The following is a 14,163-nucleotide window of genomic DNA, read 5'->3' as shown; positions in this document are numbered from 1 at the left end:
CAATTCCATCACTAGGTGTTTCAACTTTGCATTTCCATCACTGGATGTTTCAACTTTGCAATTCCATCGCAAGGTGTTTCAACTTTGCAATTCCATCGCTAGGTGTTTCCACATTGCAATTGTATTAATTCAAATAAAACTTTAATATGCTCCTAATCGATAGAATCAACTTCTAATCAATTTCTCGTCGAGAACGACTTCGATGGACGTGCAGAAAAATATCGAAGCAGCGGTGGAGAAGCGGACCAGGGAGACGTTTGGACCGCCACCGGGGAAAAAGTTGTTGGTTTTCATCGACGACATGAACATGCCGTTGGTGGATACTTACGGCACCCAACAGCCTATCGCTTTGCTCAAGTTTCTCTTCGAGATGGGCGGATTCTACGATCGAGGGAAAGATCTTACCATGATGTACATGAAGGATTTATGTAAGTAAGATGTTCAGGTGAGAAATAAGAGGGAGAGTGGAAACGCCACCTTCGAAATTAAACGGTCCAAATATTTTACAAAATTATACCATACTAAAATTACAATCTTAGAACTTTTTATTCCTTTTCATCGTTTCGTTTATATACTTATGAAATTTAACCGTTTGACGAGAAGCGACCGCCACGGCGTTTCGTTTGGCAGTGAGAGGCGACAGCCGGTGTTTATGTTAAGATAATTTATTACAAATAATATTAAAATTTATTAAAAACAATTTGAAATACAAGACACTCGACACGTATTTAGCAATATATAAAGTAGAAGACTCGTCGCTATCATTCTCCCAAAAGAATGGATTATCAATCGGTGGTTCCGCGTTCATTCGATAATTTGTTCCAGGCTACATGGCAGCCATGGGAGAGCCCGGAGGCGGCAGGAACGAAGTGGATCCCAGATTCATCTCCATGTTCTCGGTTTATAACGTTACCATTCCATCGGAGGAAACTTTGAACTATATCTACCGAAGCATATTGGACGGACACCTGATAATATTCGAGGAAGAGGTGCGAGCCATCGCCGAAATTCTGGTGCAGATAACGCTGGCTCTCTACCAGGTTCTTTTCACTCTGCTATATCCCCAATTTACGTTATAACCATCGATTTCAGTAACCTGCTCTTTCAATCAGACAATCACTACGGAACTGTTGCCAACGCCGAACAAATTCCATTACATCTTCAACATGAGAGATCTATCGAGAATCGTCGCCGGTCTCCTACAAAGTGATCCAGATTATCTACCAACGACCAAGCAGATCGTAAGGCTTTGGAGGAACGAGTTCACCAGAGTGATCTGCGATCGACTGATCAACGAAGACGTAATCATGTTTTATGTTCAAATAGAATTGAGAAGTTAAAATGGGTCTAATCCGTTTCAAATCCTTTGCACTAGGATGCCCTTTTTGCAGATTTTATCCAGAAAAATGTCTAACCGTATCAGGGTTGAAAAAATTGTTCGTTTCGATGCAATAACGTTTAAAACTACTTAATCCACACTTGCGGTAAACTAGACAAGTAGTAGCTTCTTTCTGACAGCAAAAACCATCGACACATTCGGTTTTCATTTCTTTTTTTTTGACAATATTGCAAGCGAGCAAAAAGTCTGAGAAAAATTGAGTACACGAGCCGTGATAGTACCTTATCAGGGAATTAATATAAAAATAGCTAATATGTTAGTATTCGAGAAATCTTCAATTTTCCGATTATTTTTGGTTTTATTTTTTAAATCTGAAATTATTCCGGTAAATGTAGACATAGAATAAATATTCTTTTTCTTCGAAGAAATTATTACAATCGAAATGGTGCTTGCCATTGTAACTGTGAATAAAATGCTACGGCGAAGGGGTTAATTACGAGTTCGAGAAACGAAGGTTCGAACAGGTCCGGTGATTTGCAGGACGCGAATCTGGTTGCCACGCGCGTCAAGGAACAAATCGAGGCGAACTGGGACGAGGAACGCGCCGTGATCGAGTACGCTATGAGGGATCCGTTGCTTTTCGGGGACTTCCGGAACGCCATCAACGAGGACGATCCACGGTTTTACGAAGACCTGCTGGACTACGAGGCCGTCTATAATTTGTTCTTAGAGGTGACGTTCCGCCAGATACGTACTATCAAATTGCAATTCTTTTTTAGACGACCTAACTGCAGATCTATGCGTTTATGACAAAATTAAGTAGACGAGATACAAAACAGCGTTGCAGTGTCCATATAAGACTTGGTGCATTTTGTGAAATCGAGTTTCGCGACTGACGCGTCAATGACGTCTTTAACAGTTCTTTTTAATATAATATCGATAATTAAATTATATTAAATTATTTTGCAAATTATTTTCGGATACAATATGGAAGATTTATAGAGGTGTCCCAGAGCCATCGCTCGACTGCGAAGGCTTCGAATTATCAATCGAATTATCTTAGAAATCAATCGGTCTATACAGGCATTGTTTTGCAAAAAGATCGGCAGTTTGGTGATAAATTGTACTCGAAATTCTGTCGAATTGTTTCGAACCGAGGTCACGAGAACTTTGAAACGCGAACGATAGATATACGAGGACTACAACGAGAGGACCATGAACAAGCTGCACATGGTTCTCTTCAACGACGCGCTGGAGCATTTGACCAGAGTGCACCGCACGCTGAGGATGCACCGTGGTCATGCATTGGTGATCGGAATCGGCGGCAGCGGCAAGAAATCGGTGATCAAACTGGCTGCTTGCGCGGCTCGTTTCACCGTCTTCGAAATCGTTTTGAGCCGCGGCTACAACGAAAACTCGTTCCGCGACGACATGAAGAGTCTCTACAGCAGGGTCGGGGTGGACGGCGAAAGGATCGTGTTTCTTTTCACGTCCTCCCACGTCGTTCACGAAAGTTTCTTGGAACTGGTGAACAATATGCTGATGACCGGCGTGGTGCCGTCTCTATTCAACGACGAGGAAAAAGATGAGGTCGTTAATCAGAACAGGGAAAAGGCTAAGGAGGCTGGCTTCGGCATCACGAGGTGAGAATAGTTTATTATTATTAAGGTGCGGACTTTTTGCATTTATGACTTAATTATGCTAAGAGCAAATTTCAAATGTTGGAAATATTTGAAGAATATTAGGATTTTATTTCGCAAAAAGACGTTCGATAATTCTTGCGACAATGTTAATCCTTTCAACTGGTATACTAAATTCGCGATCTCTAAACTCGCGATCTCTAAACTCCCGATTTAATGATTCGGTTGGAACGATTTCACGGTAAGAAAATTTCTCGGACAGAAAATTTTGTCAATACAACAACCCTTTCATTTCCTCCCGATCTAGAGAAAGCGTATGGTCGTACTTCGTGAAGACCAGCGTCTCGAATTTACGAATCGCTTTGTCGATGAGCCCGTCCGGGGATCAGCTGAGAACGAGATGCAGGAGTTACCCTGGCCTGGTGAACAGCACCACCATAGACTGGATGTTCCCCTGGCCCGAAGAAGCTCTGGTCGCCGTGGCCAACGTTACTCTCAGAAACGTGCGTCTACGAAATATTCACATTATATGTATACATTGCGTATACATTATAACGTGCTATAGTCAGACAGTCGGCAAGCTTTTCATTCGAATAATTCGCGCGTCTAGAATCCGAACGTGCCGCAAGACTATCGCGAAAGATTGGTCGAGCACATGGTGTACGTGCACAAAACCGTCTGCGATTACACGATCGATTTTCAATCGAAGCTACGAAGGCGTAACTACGTCACGCCGAAACACTATCTGGACTTCATCAACACCTATCTGAATCAGTTGCTGGAGACGAGAGACTTCATCCAGATGCAGTGCGAACGATTGTCTGGAGGTACGATGATCGATATTGGCAATGTTAGAAATTGTCAGAATCGGGAAAGGAAATTAGGAGAAATGGATTTGTTACATTTTATCTGCTCTTTTTATGGTTCGAAGAGATCTTTGATACGATCGTGGTGAATTTTTCATCGATTCGATCATTTACAGATCTCTCTCAAGACACGACTCTCAGTTTCTATAATTTCGCCATATTAACCCTTTACATTACGGTTTCTTTAAATTCCTACGTCAGGCGGAAAAATGATACTTATTATGCGGCAACATTTACATCAATGTTTATTCGTGTAAATGTATGCATTCGTTACATATTTTCGATACGATATAGGGCAAAAAGTTAAGCAAGTAAGTTTTTCGTTAAAATCGCTGTGAAAATCGGACATTCCGCATATAACATCGTAATCGAAAAAAAAAACGTTTAACCCTTTTAGTGCCGACCAAAAAAGTCGTGCGTACCTGAGCGAAATGTGTAAAACTCGTTTGACGTAGTTTGGTAAAGTTTCGGAAAGAAATTACACGAATTTTGTAAAACCTGTTAATTACCAAATTCGAAAAGGGATGAGAAATAAAAAAATGAAATCGTTACTCAGTGAAAATATCAAGAAAACAATATTTTTGCTAGAGTAGCCAACAGCGATACATCGTTCTCCGGCATTAAAAAAGGGTTAACAATACTCTCGAAGGTTTGACGAAGATCGCCGAGGCATCGGTGACCCTAGCCGAGCTGAACGAGATCCTGGCGGTGCAGAGGGTGAAGGTGGCGGACCAGACGAGGAATTGCGAGCAACTGCTCTCCACCATCGGCGAAAGTACGGACATCGCGATGGAGAAGAAACAGCTGAGCGAGGAGAAGCGTCGTGAGATCGAGGACCAGAGGAAAATTATTAATAAAGAGCAGACGGAGGCGCGGCAGGTGCTGGCCGAGGCGCAGCCTGCCCTTGAAGCGGCAAGGGCTGCTCTCAGTGAACTCGAGAAAGCGGACATTACGGAGATAAGGTATTTCTTTATATATATGAGCCGCCCAGTGCACACATCGATTAACTCCACTTTTTGAAAAATCTTAAATTTAAGTGTCAAAGCACTTGGTATAGTCATAACTTTTTATATTTATAATAACTTTCCTGAATAATAAAGATTAACACCATTAAACGGCAAAATTTTTTTTTTCTTTTTTTCTTTTTAGCTATTCTTTCTTGTTAATTTTATACATTAAATAATATTAATTTTATACATTAAATTATACGTTAAATGAAAGCTATATCTGTATTTATTCATTCTACATTATATATGTGAATCTATGTTATAACAGGAATTTTAAAAATCAATGTACATCATTTCATCGCGTTTCTCGACTTTTTGTTTTATGGAGTTAGTCGATGTGTGCACTGAACGGCTCATATATATATATATATATTGTAAATGACGAGCTTTGGTAACGGGTTAAAATAATATATTCAAGATCGTTCGCGACGCCCCCGGAGCCTGTGCAAATAGTCTCCGAATGCGTGGCCATGCTGAGAGGCATCAAGGACATCTCGTGGAAGGGCGCTAAGGGGATGATGAGCGACCCGGTATTCCTGAGGACGTTGCAAGAGATGAATTGCGACAAGATCGGGGTGAAAACGCAGCAGGCGGTCAGGGCTCATTTGAGGAAGAGCACGAAGCTGGATCAGATGCAAAACATCAGTAAAGCTGGCTTCGGTCTTTACAAATTCGTGATCGCTGTATTGGACTATTGCACCGTTTTCAAAGAGGTACGGGTTTCACATGTTTCACGCGATCCGAATTGCAGCTATTTCTCTTATTTCCGTAATAGTCGAAACCAGAAATTTTCCCGTTTGAAATATTTAATTATTTCATCCACATTCCTGCCAATCTAATATAATTTCGCGAAACAATAATAGACGTGCAAACGAATCGTTTAGGTAAAGCCAAAGATGGACCGAGTGGCAGAGATCGAGGCTGAATCGGAACGAGCCCGGAAAGCGTTGGAACGGGAAGAACGCGAATTGAGGAGGCTCGAGAAAGCCATAGGCGACTTGAATGTAAAATACGAGGCCGCTATGTCGGAGAGACAGAAACTCCAAGAGGAGACGGACGTTCTTCAAAGGCGGCTGATAGCCGCGGACAAGTTGATCAACGGTCTGTCCTCGGAGAACGAGCGCTGGAAGAAGGAGCTGCAAAGCTTGCACGAGCAGGTCGAGTTGATTGTCGGCAATTGTCTCCTGTCCGCCGGGTTTCTCGCCTATTGCGGCCCATTTTCCTACGAATACAGGAACAAGATGGTGTACGAGGACTGGAAGAGCAGTATAGAGGCGAAAGAGATCCCGCTAATAGCCAATTTCAAGATAGAGACACAGCTGAGCAGCGACGTCGAGATCAGCACGTGAGTTCTCGGTTGCAGTGCCATCTAAAACTTGGACATTCACGTCGCCTTATTTCACAGCACTTTTCTTTTCATTTCTTATTATTCCCTCATGTAATCAACAGATTATTATTATCAGAATATTTAGCTACCTTCCCTTATACATATATCAAATAAAATTTTAATTTTATCATCAGAATATTTAGCTTTCTTCTCTTATATATTCAATAGACTTTTAATTTTATTATCAGAACATTTAGCTTTATTCCCTTATACATATATTCAATAGACTTTTAATTATATTATCAGAACATTTAGCTTTATTCCCTTATACATATATTCAATAGACTTTTAATTTTTATTATCAGAATATTTAGCTTCCTTTGAGTAAAGAATATTATTGTTCTGGAATTCTCGCGAATTTCGTTCGCTGTATGTAACGAAGGAAAAGACTGAAACTTGTGCATCGAATTGAAATCTCTTTCAAGATGGACATCGGAAGGATTGCCGCCGGACGAACTGTCAGTTCAGAACGGTATCCTGACCACGAGAGCCTCGAGATTTCCGGTCTGCATCGATCCCCAGCAGCAAGCCCTGAACTGGATAAAAAGGAAAGAGCAGAAGAATCTGAAAATCCTTTCGTTCACTGATCCAGATTTCATAAAACAAGTCGAATTAGCGATTAAGTACGGTCTGCCGGTTCTCTTCCAAGACGTCGACGAGGTTGATCCGGTCTTGGATAACGTTCTGTCGAAGGATATTCAAGGTATTGTTAATTAATTACAGAAATGGTATCCGGAATGAGAACGGTGAATTTTTCTTACAGACGACAGCGGCCGGACGTTCGTTCTCCTCGGGGACAAAGAAGTCGATTACGATCCAAAGTTTCGGATGTACCTGACCACCAAGATATCGAATCCCATGTTCGACCCTGCTCTTTATGCGAAAGCGACCGTGATCAATTATATGGTGACGCTGGGGGTTGGTATCTTTCATTTTACTCGCCTATCTGTTTCGACAACTAAACCGGGAAATAAAATAATCGCGAACCAGCCAAAAAATAGGCAAGTTAATTCGAGAGCTTAATAAACGACCTCGTTGCAGGGTCTGGAAGATCAACTTCTCTCGGTGGTCGTCAGAGTAGAGAGGCCAGACGTGGAGGAGCAACGGGAGAACCTGATCATCGAGACCAGCGAGAACAAGAATCTTCTGAAGCAACTGGAGGACAGCTTACTCCTGGAGATCGCCAGCAATCAAGGGAACATGTTGGACAACCTGGATCTGGTGGAGACTCTGGAGAACACGAAATCGAGCGCGGAGGAGGTCATGAGGAAGTTGTACCTCGGCGAGGTGACCGGCGCCGACGTGAACAAGCTTCGCGACGGATATCGAACGGTGGCGAAAAGAGGAGCGATCTTGTTCTTCGTGCTGTCCGACATGGCGATGGTGAACTCAATGTACCAGTATTCGCTGATCAGCTACGTGGAGGTGTTCGGTTTCTCCTTGAAGAAAGCGGTGCCGGACCCGATGCTGCAAAAACGTTTGGCCAACATCATTACCACGCTGACGAAGAACGTGTACGATTACGGTTGCACCGGGATCTTCGAGAGGCACAAGCTTCTCTTCTCTTTCCAAATCTGCACCAGGCTGGAGCTGAGCGTGGATCACGTCGCTCAGAGGCAGCTCGACTTCTTCATCAAAGGTAGCATCGCTCTGGAGAAGGCGGCCAAGATGAATCCCACCGAATGGCTGCCCAACAACGGCTGGATGGACATACTCAAGCTGAGCAGGGACTTTCCGGAAACGTTCGGTATACTTCCGGAACAGTTGCAGCAATATGAGGAAGAGTGGCAGCAAGTGAGTCGGAACCAGGGACTTTCACTTCGATTCTCGAAGTGTTTTCAAGCACATATTAACCCTTTCCTTACGGCGGTCCGCGCCGCCGGAGTGACGCCCCTGTACGGGTCACCGCGCCGCGAAGTGTACACTTTGCTCGTCAGTAGTCTTCGATATTCGGATTAACGTTTTTCAACGCCACTTTGTGATTGACTTGTATGTACACTCTTTTAAGAGCTACATAACAACTTTTACATCGTATTATAGGAATACACATCGATTAGAGTCAACAGTTGATTATACGTCGACTTATATAGTCAACAAATAGGTCGTCAGGCGTTCGCCACCTATAGTCGGCACCCGTACCCACGGGTCGTCGCGCGTACGCCGCCTATAGGCGGCACCCGTAATGAAAGGGTTAAGAACCAGTATCATTTTATCACCGATATTACGAATATCGCATCTCGTACATTTCCGTTGCTGAAATGATGTCTTTTATAAAATTGGATCAATGCGATTTGAATGTTTTCAAATTTTTCTTTTTGGAATGCCAAAAATAATTAGAAAATTATTCGTTGTTGACAGTGGTACGATCTCGACGCCCCGGAGTCCGTGGACTTCCCTCAGGATTACACGAGCAAATTGAAGCCGTTCGAAAAGCTGATGTTGATACGGTGTTTCCGCGTCGATCGCGTCTATCGCGGCATCGTCGATTACATCAGCGAAATCATGGGCGAGCAGTACATCACGCCGCCCCACATCAGCTTCGAGATGATATTCGAGCAGAGCACGCCGGCGATGCCTGTGGTCTTCATTCTTAGTCCTGGATCCGACCCAACGTCGGAATTGATGAAACTGGCGGATGGATACGGATGCGGCGGTGGAAAATTCAAATACCTGTCCCTGGGCCAAGGACAAGAAAGCGTAAGCACAGTGAATTCTCTCGGGACGAGTATTAATCCGACTGGAATCGTTTGTTCAATGTTCATATGGTCTACGACTGCCATTTGTTAAATTTCTTGAACCTTCCTTGATAAGGGAGGTGAACGTTGCGTTCAACCCTTGGGCGTGTTTTGAGAAGTTTGACTGGTAAAGATTTCGAGTAATGAGTTGTGTTAACGCGTCCAAGTTATAATAATTTCCAAGTCGTAAATATTGTCGTCGATATTTATGGATTTCAAACAAAAATGAGTGGGTGAAATATGTAACAGTAATATAATTTAAGAATGTCCGTATATTTCTTTTAGCTTCTTAAACCGTTTTAATAACGTAGATAAACGACAAAATGACCGAACTCGTGAAACTATGCTTTTTGATTTCACAAATAATCATTGGTTAACGTAACTGTTATTGCACCATTTTCTAGACCGCGATAGAACTGTTGGAGGTGGCAGTGACCAGAGGACAATGGCTGATGCTACAAAACTGCCACTTGCTTCTGAGTTTCACCAGAGAGTTGGAGAAGCTTCTGGAAAATTTCGGAAAGCCTCATCCCGACTTCCGTTTATGGCTGACGACCGATCCGACGCCTAATTTCCCGATCGGAATTTTGCAACAATGTCTGAAAGGTTCGAATCGCTTGGATGCTAAATAATGGCTTGGAGGCCATAATGAAAAAATATTTTCAATACTACGATTTTATAATTTATATTATAATAATTTATAATAATCCATTTATAGTCGTAACCGAACCACCAAGCGGCTTGAAGCTCAATCTCGAGAACACTTTCTTCAAAATGAGAGCTCAGACCCTGGAGTATTGCGAGCACTTTGCGTACAAACACCTAATTTATGTCCTGGCTTTTTATCACGCAGTCGTACAGGTATGATGAACGAGTCAACGATCATCCAAGGTTGCTTTGATTGGCTCTTGTTCTAAATTGGAAATGATACGATAGGAGAGAAGAAGATACGACAAGATCGGCTGGAACATAAACTATGACTTCAACGAGTCGGATTTTAACGTCTGCACGACCATTCTGAACACTTATTTGACCAAAGCGCTTCACGTCGGCGACACCAGGATCCCGTGGAACAGTTTGAAGTACCTTATAGGCGAAGTAAAGTTTCACAGCATTTTCTTAACGATCCTTTATGGCGAAACTTCCGTAACTAGAAAATCACTGTTCCTTTATCCGAATTACAAGTTTCAACGATATTATTACGCCATTTTGGTGAAAGGACTATAACTTTGATTCGCGAATTTTTAACATAATTTCTGCAACATATATGACAGAAGATAAGATACAAAAATCATTAATTCTTTGCCATACTTTTATCACAACAACCTGTTAAGATTGTTAAAATTATGCGAATTATGAAATTTTGTTCTCTTGTTGCCGATAGACTGCGGATTTTATATATTTATGATAAAAGTAAGTAATGGAAGATATTGGAAAAATCGTTGCAGCTTATTGAAATTATTAACCCTTTGCACTCCGTCGTCTCCTCTCAGGGAACATCGTGATTCTAGTGTATCACTAAACATTAACCCTTTGCACTCGAAACCGTTCTAACTGTAAACCTAAAATAATTTCTCTGGCTTATAGCATTTCCATTTTATACTATATAATATAATATATCTTATATTATTATAATATCAAACGTATACTAAATAATATAAAGGCTCATATGATAGGTAACATGCACAATAGCACGGAGTGCAAAGGGTTGAAGGAAGAATACCATTTATATTTGACTCGCTCTGTAGTCGACAATGTTTAAACATTCAAGTAAATATAGAAAAATTTTCTAACGAACATTCCTCCCAAGAGAGTGGTACTACAATAGGTTAACGATTACATTGTTCAATGTTTCGATTGCTAAATTATCGATGAAACGAACAAATATGATTTTCTAGAAATTGAGAAAATCAGAAGCTCGTTACGGAAGCTTACGAGAAAGTGAACTTTCGTAGATTAAACTGTTTGACTTTTGATCAAGGTGATGTACGGCGGACGAGTGATCGATGGCTACGATCGCAGGGTATCCCAGACGTACATGGACGAGTATTTCGGTGACTTTCTGTTCGACGTGTTCCAACCTTTCCATTTTTATCGCGACGAGCACGTCGATTACGTGATACCGGCCGAAGGGGGACGCGATGATTACTTGAAGTTCATCGAAGAACTGCCGCTGGTGAACACACCGGAAGTCTTTGGACTCCATCCAAACGCCGAGATTGGGTACTTCACTCGGGCGGTGAAAGAAATGTGGAGCAATCTTATAGAATTGCAGCCGCAGACCGGTAAAACTTTAACAAGTCTTGTTTGCCATTGTAGCTTCAACACTGCGACTAACGAGCGGTCGGAGATTTATTTCTTTAAAGCCTCTCGCGATATAAGCGATTACACGAGTAGGATGGATTTTCATTGAAACGATTTGACCAGTTTGATAAAACCAGTAATTTCAAAATAACACTAATTTTCCAGCTCTCGGAATAAATTTGTACCGCTTCAATTTAATTTTCCCTGGAAAATCTCTATATCTGAGCTTCCTATTTCCATTTTCATTAATCAAATTATTCGTATTTCGCGAGAATTCTTGGGATTGATTTTCGATACTAGACCTGTTCGAACTGTCACAATTCAAATAAAAAGAAACAGTCCTGTACGATCAAACGTTGATCCATTTTAATTAAAATATTCGATAGAACGTGAAACGTCTTATTTTCCATACACGTGTACGACTCGTGTCCGAACAGTTTCTAATGCGCGGTAAACATTTTAGTAAGCCCGAGGATAACGAGTAAGTGACTATCGCGAGTTAAAATCGCGCGAAACTTGACACAGCGCCCGAACTAATCGAACAAAAAATTCGATTGAAACGATAGAGGCGGGCAGCACGGGCGTGAGCAAGGACGAGTTCATCGACAACATCGCGAAGGAGGTGCTGGACAAAGTCCCGACCGAATACGATCTGATAAAAGTGAAAAGAACTTTCGGGGTGGCCATAACGCCGATCGCCATTGTTCTCTTCCAAGAGCTGGAGAGGTTCAACAAACTAATTCGGACGATGAAGAGGAGCCTCTCGCAATTGAGAAAGGTTCCCCCCCGTCTCTTTCTTAATCGCTTTCGTGAAAGGGGAATCCCAGCTAAAGAAATCGAATAATGTTAGGCCATCGCCGGCGAGATTGGAATGGACGCCATGATCGAGAGTATTTCCACGGCTTTGTACAACGGCGCGTTGCCGATCGAATGGGCTAGATTCGCGCCGGCTACCAGAAAAAATCTTGGCGGATGGATGGAACATTTCGAGAAGAGAATACAACAGTACACTGATTGGGTAAGAAGCGGAGAGCGTCGTTTCTTACGGACTTGTAATACATATTTATTTGACCCTCGTCCGTTCTTTCGTCGTAAATGTATAAGCTGTTCTGTCGCAACTGAATTCATTCGACAGCCGGCTAAGACACTTCAGTATGGCTTTATTCGAGGAAATGTAGCACGCGATTTCAAGTATTTTATCTTGGACAAAATCTGTTGCATAAAACAAGTGATAGAAAATATGCGCACAGAAAATAAATGCAAAGGGAATTTATAATTTTTAAAAGAAAAATCTCGAGGATATTATACTGAAGTACCTTTTAATCTGCAAGTATGGTGTCTATATGGTTTATATGGTTTTGCAGAAATTGTTACTTCATTCGCACAAAAGAAATACGGTCATCGTAGAAGTAAAGTGTTTAACCCCTTGCACTATAGCAACGAGTCAGACTCGTGACGAACATTTCGTACATAATTTAACAAATATAACTGTCGGTCATTTCTATTCAATTGAAATAAAATTTAAATCTTCTATCGACAAAACTTGTTTAGTTTAGAAAGAAATCGTATAGCAAGGGGTTAATATCTGCGTGATAATTAGAAGTGACAGGTTCGGAAATTTTTTAGTCCGGAGGAAGTGAGCCGATAGTGCTTTGGCTGGCCGGTCTGCACATACCGGAAACATACTTAGCAGCCCTCGTGCAGATGGCTTGCCGCAGGAACAGTTGGTCTCTCGATCGTTCCCTTAGCTATACAGCTGTGTCCAGGCACACCAGGGTGGAACAGGTGGAAGAGAGACCGGAACAGGTAAGATATCAAACGCATTCAAACGTTCTACATTTAAATAAACTCTCCGCTATTATTAACCCTTTGCACTCGAAGCCATTTTAATACTTAGTATAATTTGCTGTATGATATTGAGTCTTGTGACTCGTAAAAATGTTATGCTTTTAACAGAAGGGTATTTAATAATGTCGACATTATTTTGTTAATTATATAACAATTTTCATTTGCGCTTCAAAGGCGCCACTCGAGTGCAAAGGGTTAAAATAAACTGACAAGTTAAAAGGCTGATATCAACATTATCTTACGATTTTTATTATTTCTGGAAATACTAAAATTTAAAAAAAAGAACTGGTTCCTTCAGTGACTGATTTCTGAATAAACGTTAATTATAACTTCCTCCGTCTTTTTAATAAAACCGGTTCGATACGTTGGTAGGTTACAGTGGACCTTGTAAAATCACTAAATCCATTTAATATCCTCCAGGGTTAATATTGGATTTAATGGAGAAAAGGGGATTATTTTTTCATTTCTTTGACTTCGTCCCATTTGTTTTTTAATTAAGCCGCTGACGAAAGGATATTAAAAGAGGAAATTAAATTATACTTCGTCCCTTTTTTTCTGATTTAAGTCGTTGCTGATGGCTTTGACTATAAAAAATGTGTTAAAGGTATCAATATTTCTACGAGACTATATGGAAATTTTGTAATTATTGTAACGAGTAGACTGCGAATTTTACGCAGATATGACAAAAATAATAGAAAATAAGATAATATTATTACTATTATATAAATTTTAAATAAAGATTGACACATTGATACCGCACTATTTGTTACTTGGAATGTATGTAGAACATGTTTATTTCGCATAAAAAATCGCTGTCCAGTCTTACAGAGACAAGGTAAATAATTGGTTATTTTTCAAACCCGTTTAGGGTTGCTACGTGAGCGGATTATACCTGGAAGGCGCCAGATGGGACATAGTGAATCAGTGTTTGGAAAGATCGCGGCCGAAAATCCTAGTCGAGGAACTGCCAATTTTAATTGTCATACCTATCGAGGCTCACAGACTACGACTTCAGGTATGGAAAAGAATTTCATCGA

The 14,163-nt window shown here is 41.3% G+C and overlaps 1 protein-coding gene across 1 annotated transcript in view; it reads left to right on the top strand.

Moving 5' to 3' along the window:
* The window catches only part of Dhc98d (Dynein heavy chain at 89D), a 42,573-nt gene that overhangs the window by 28,086 nt on the left and 324 nt on the right, over positions 1-14,163 (top strand). Inside the window, exons 37-58 of the mRNA XM_078196066.1 lie at positions 164-428; positions 826-1,040; positions 1,113-1,301; positions 1,880-2,071; positions 2,528-2,982; positions 3,287-3,482; positions 3,590-3,806; positions 4,495-4,807; positions 5,271-5,565; positions 5,737-6,197; positions 6,665-6,942; positions 7,003-7,157; positions 7,281-8,033; positions 8,598-8,936; positions 9,379-9,580; positions 9,693-9,835; positions 9,911-10,072; positions 10,956-11,279; positions 11,847-12,056; positions 12,129-12,296; positions 12,905-13,084; positions 13,995-14,141. Of these exons, the coding sequence (XP_078052192.1) occupies positions 164-428; positions 826-1,040; positions 1,113-1,301; positions 1,880-2,071; positions 2,528-2,982; positions 3,287-3,482; positions 3,590-3,806; positions 4,495-4,807; positions 5,271-5,565; positions 5,737-6,197; positions 6,665-6,942; positions 7,003-7,157; positions 7,281-8,033; positions 8,598-8,936; positions 9,379-9,580; positions 9,693-9,835; positions 9,911-10,072; positions 10,956-11,279; positions 11,847-12,056; positions 12,129-12,296; positions 12,905-13,084; positions 13,995-14,141 (5,859 nt within the window). The remainder of the gene's footprint in view (positions 1-163; positions 429-825; positions 1,041-1,112; positions 1,302-1,879; positions 2,072-2,527; positions 2,983-3,286; positions 3,483-3,589; positions 3,807-4,494; positions 4,808-5,270; positions 5,566-5,736; positions 6,198-6,664; positions 6,943-7,002; positions 7,158-7,280; positions 8,034-8,597; positions 8,937-9,378; positions 9,581-9,692; positions 9,836-9,910; positions 10,073-10,955; positions 11,280-11,846; positions 12,057-12,128; positions 12,297-12,904; positions 13,085-13,994; positions 14,142-14,163) is intronic.

The sequence above is a fragment of the Augochlora pura genome, chromosome 2 (genome assembly GCF_028453695.1).
Source record: "Augochlora pura isolate Apur16 chromosome 2, APUR_v2.2.1, whole genome shotgun sequence".
NCBI classification, from domain to species: domain Eukaryota; kingdom Metazoa; phylum Arthropoda; class Insecta; order Hymenoptera; family Halictidae; genus Augochlora; species Augochlora pura.
This window is presented reverse-complemented; position numbering and strand designations above follow the sequence as displayed.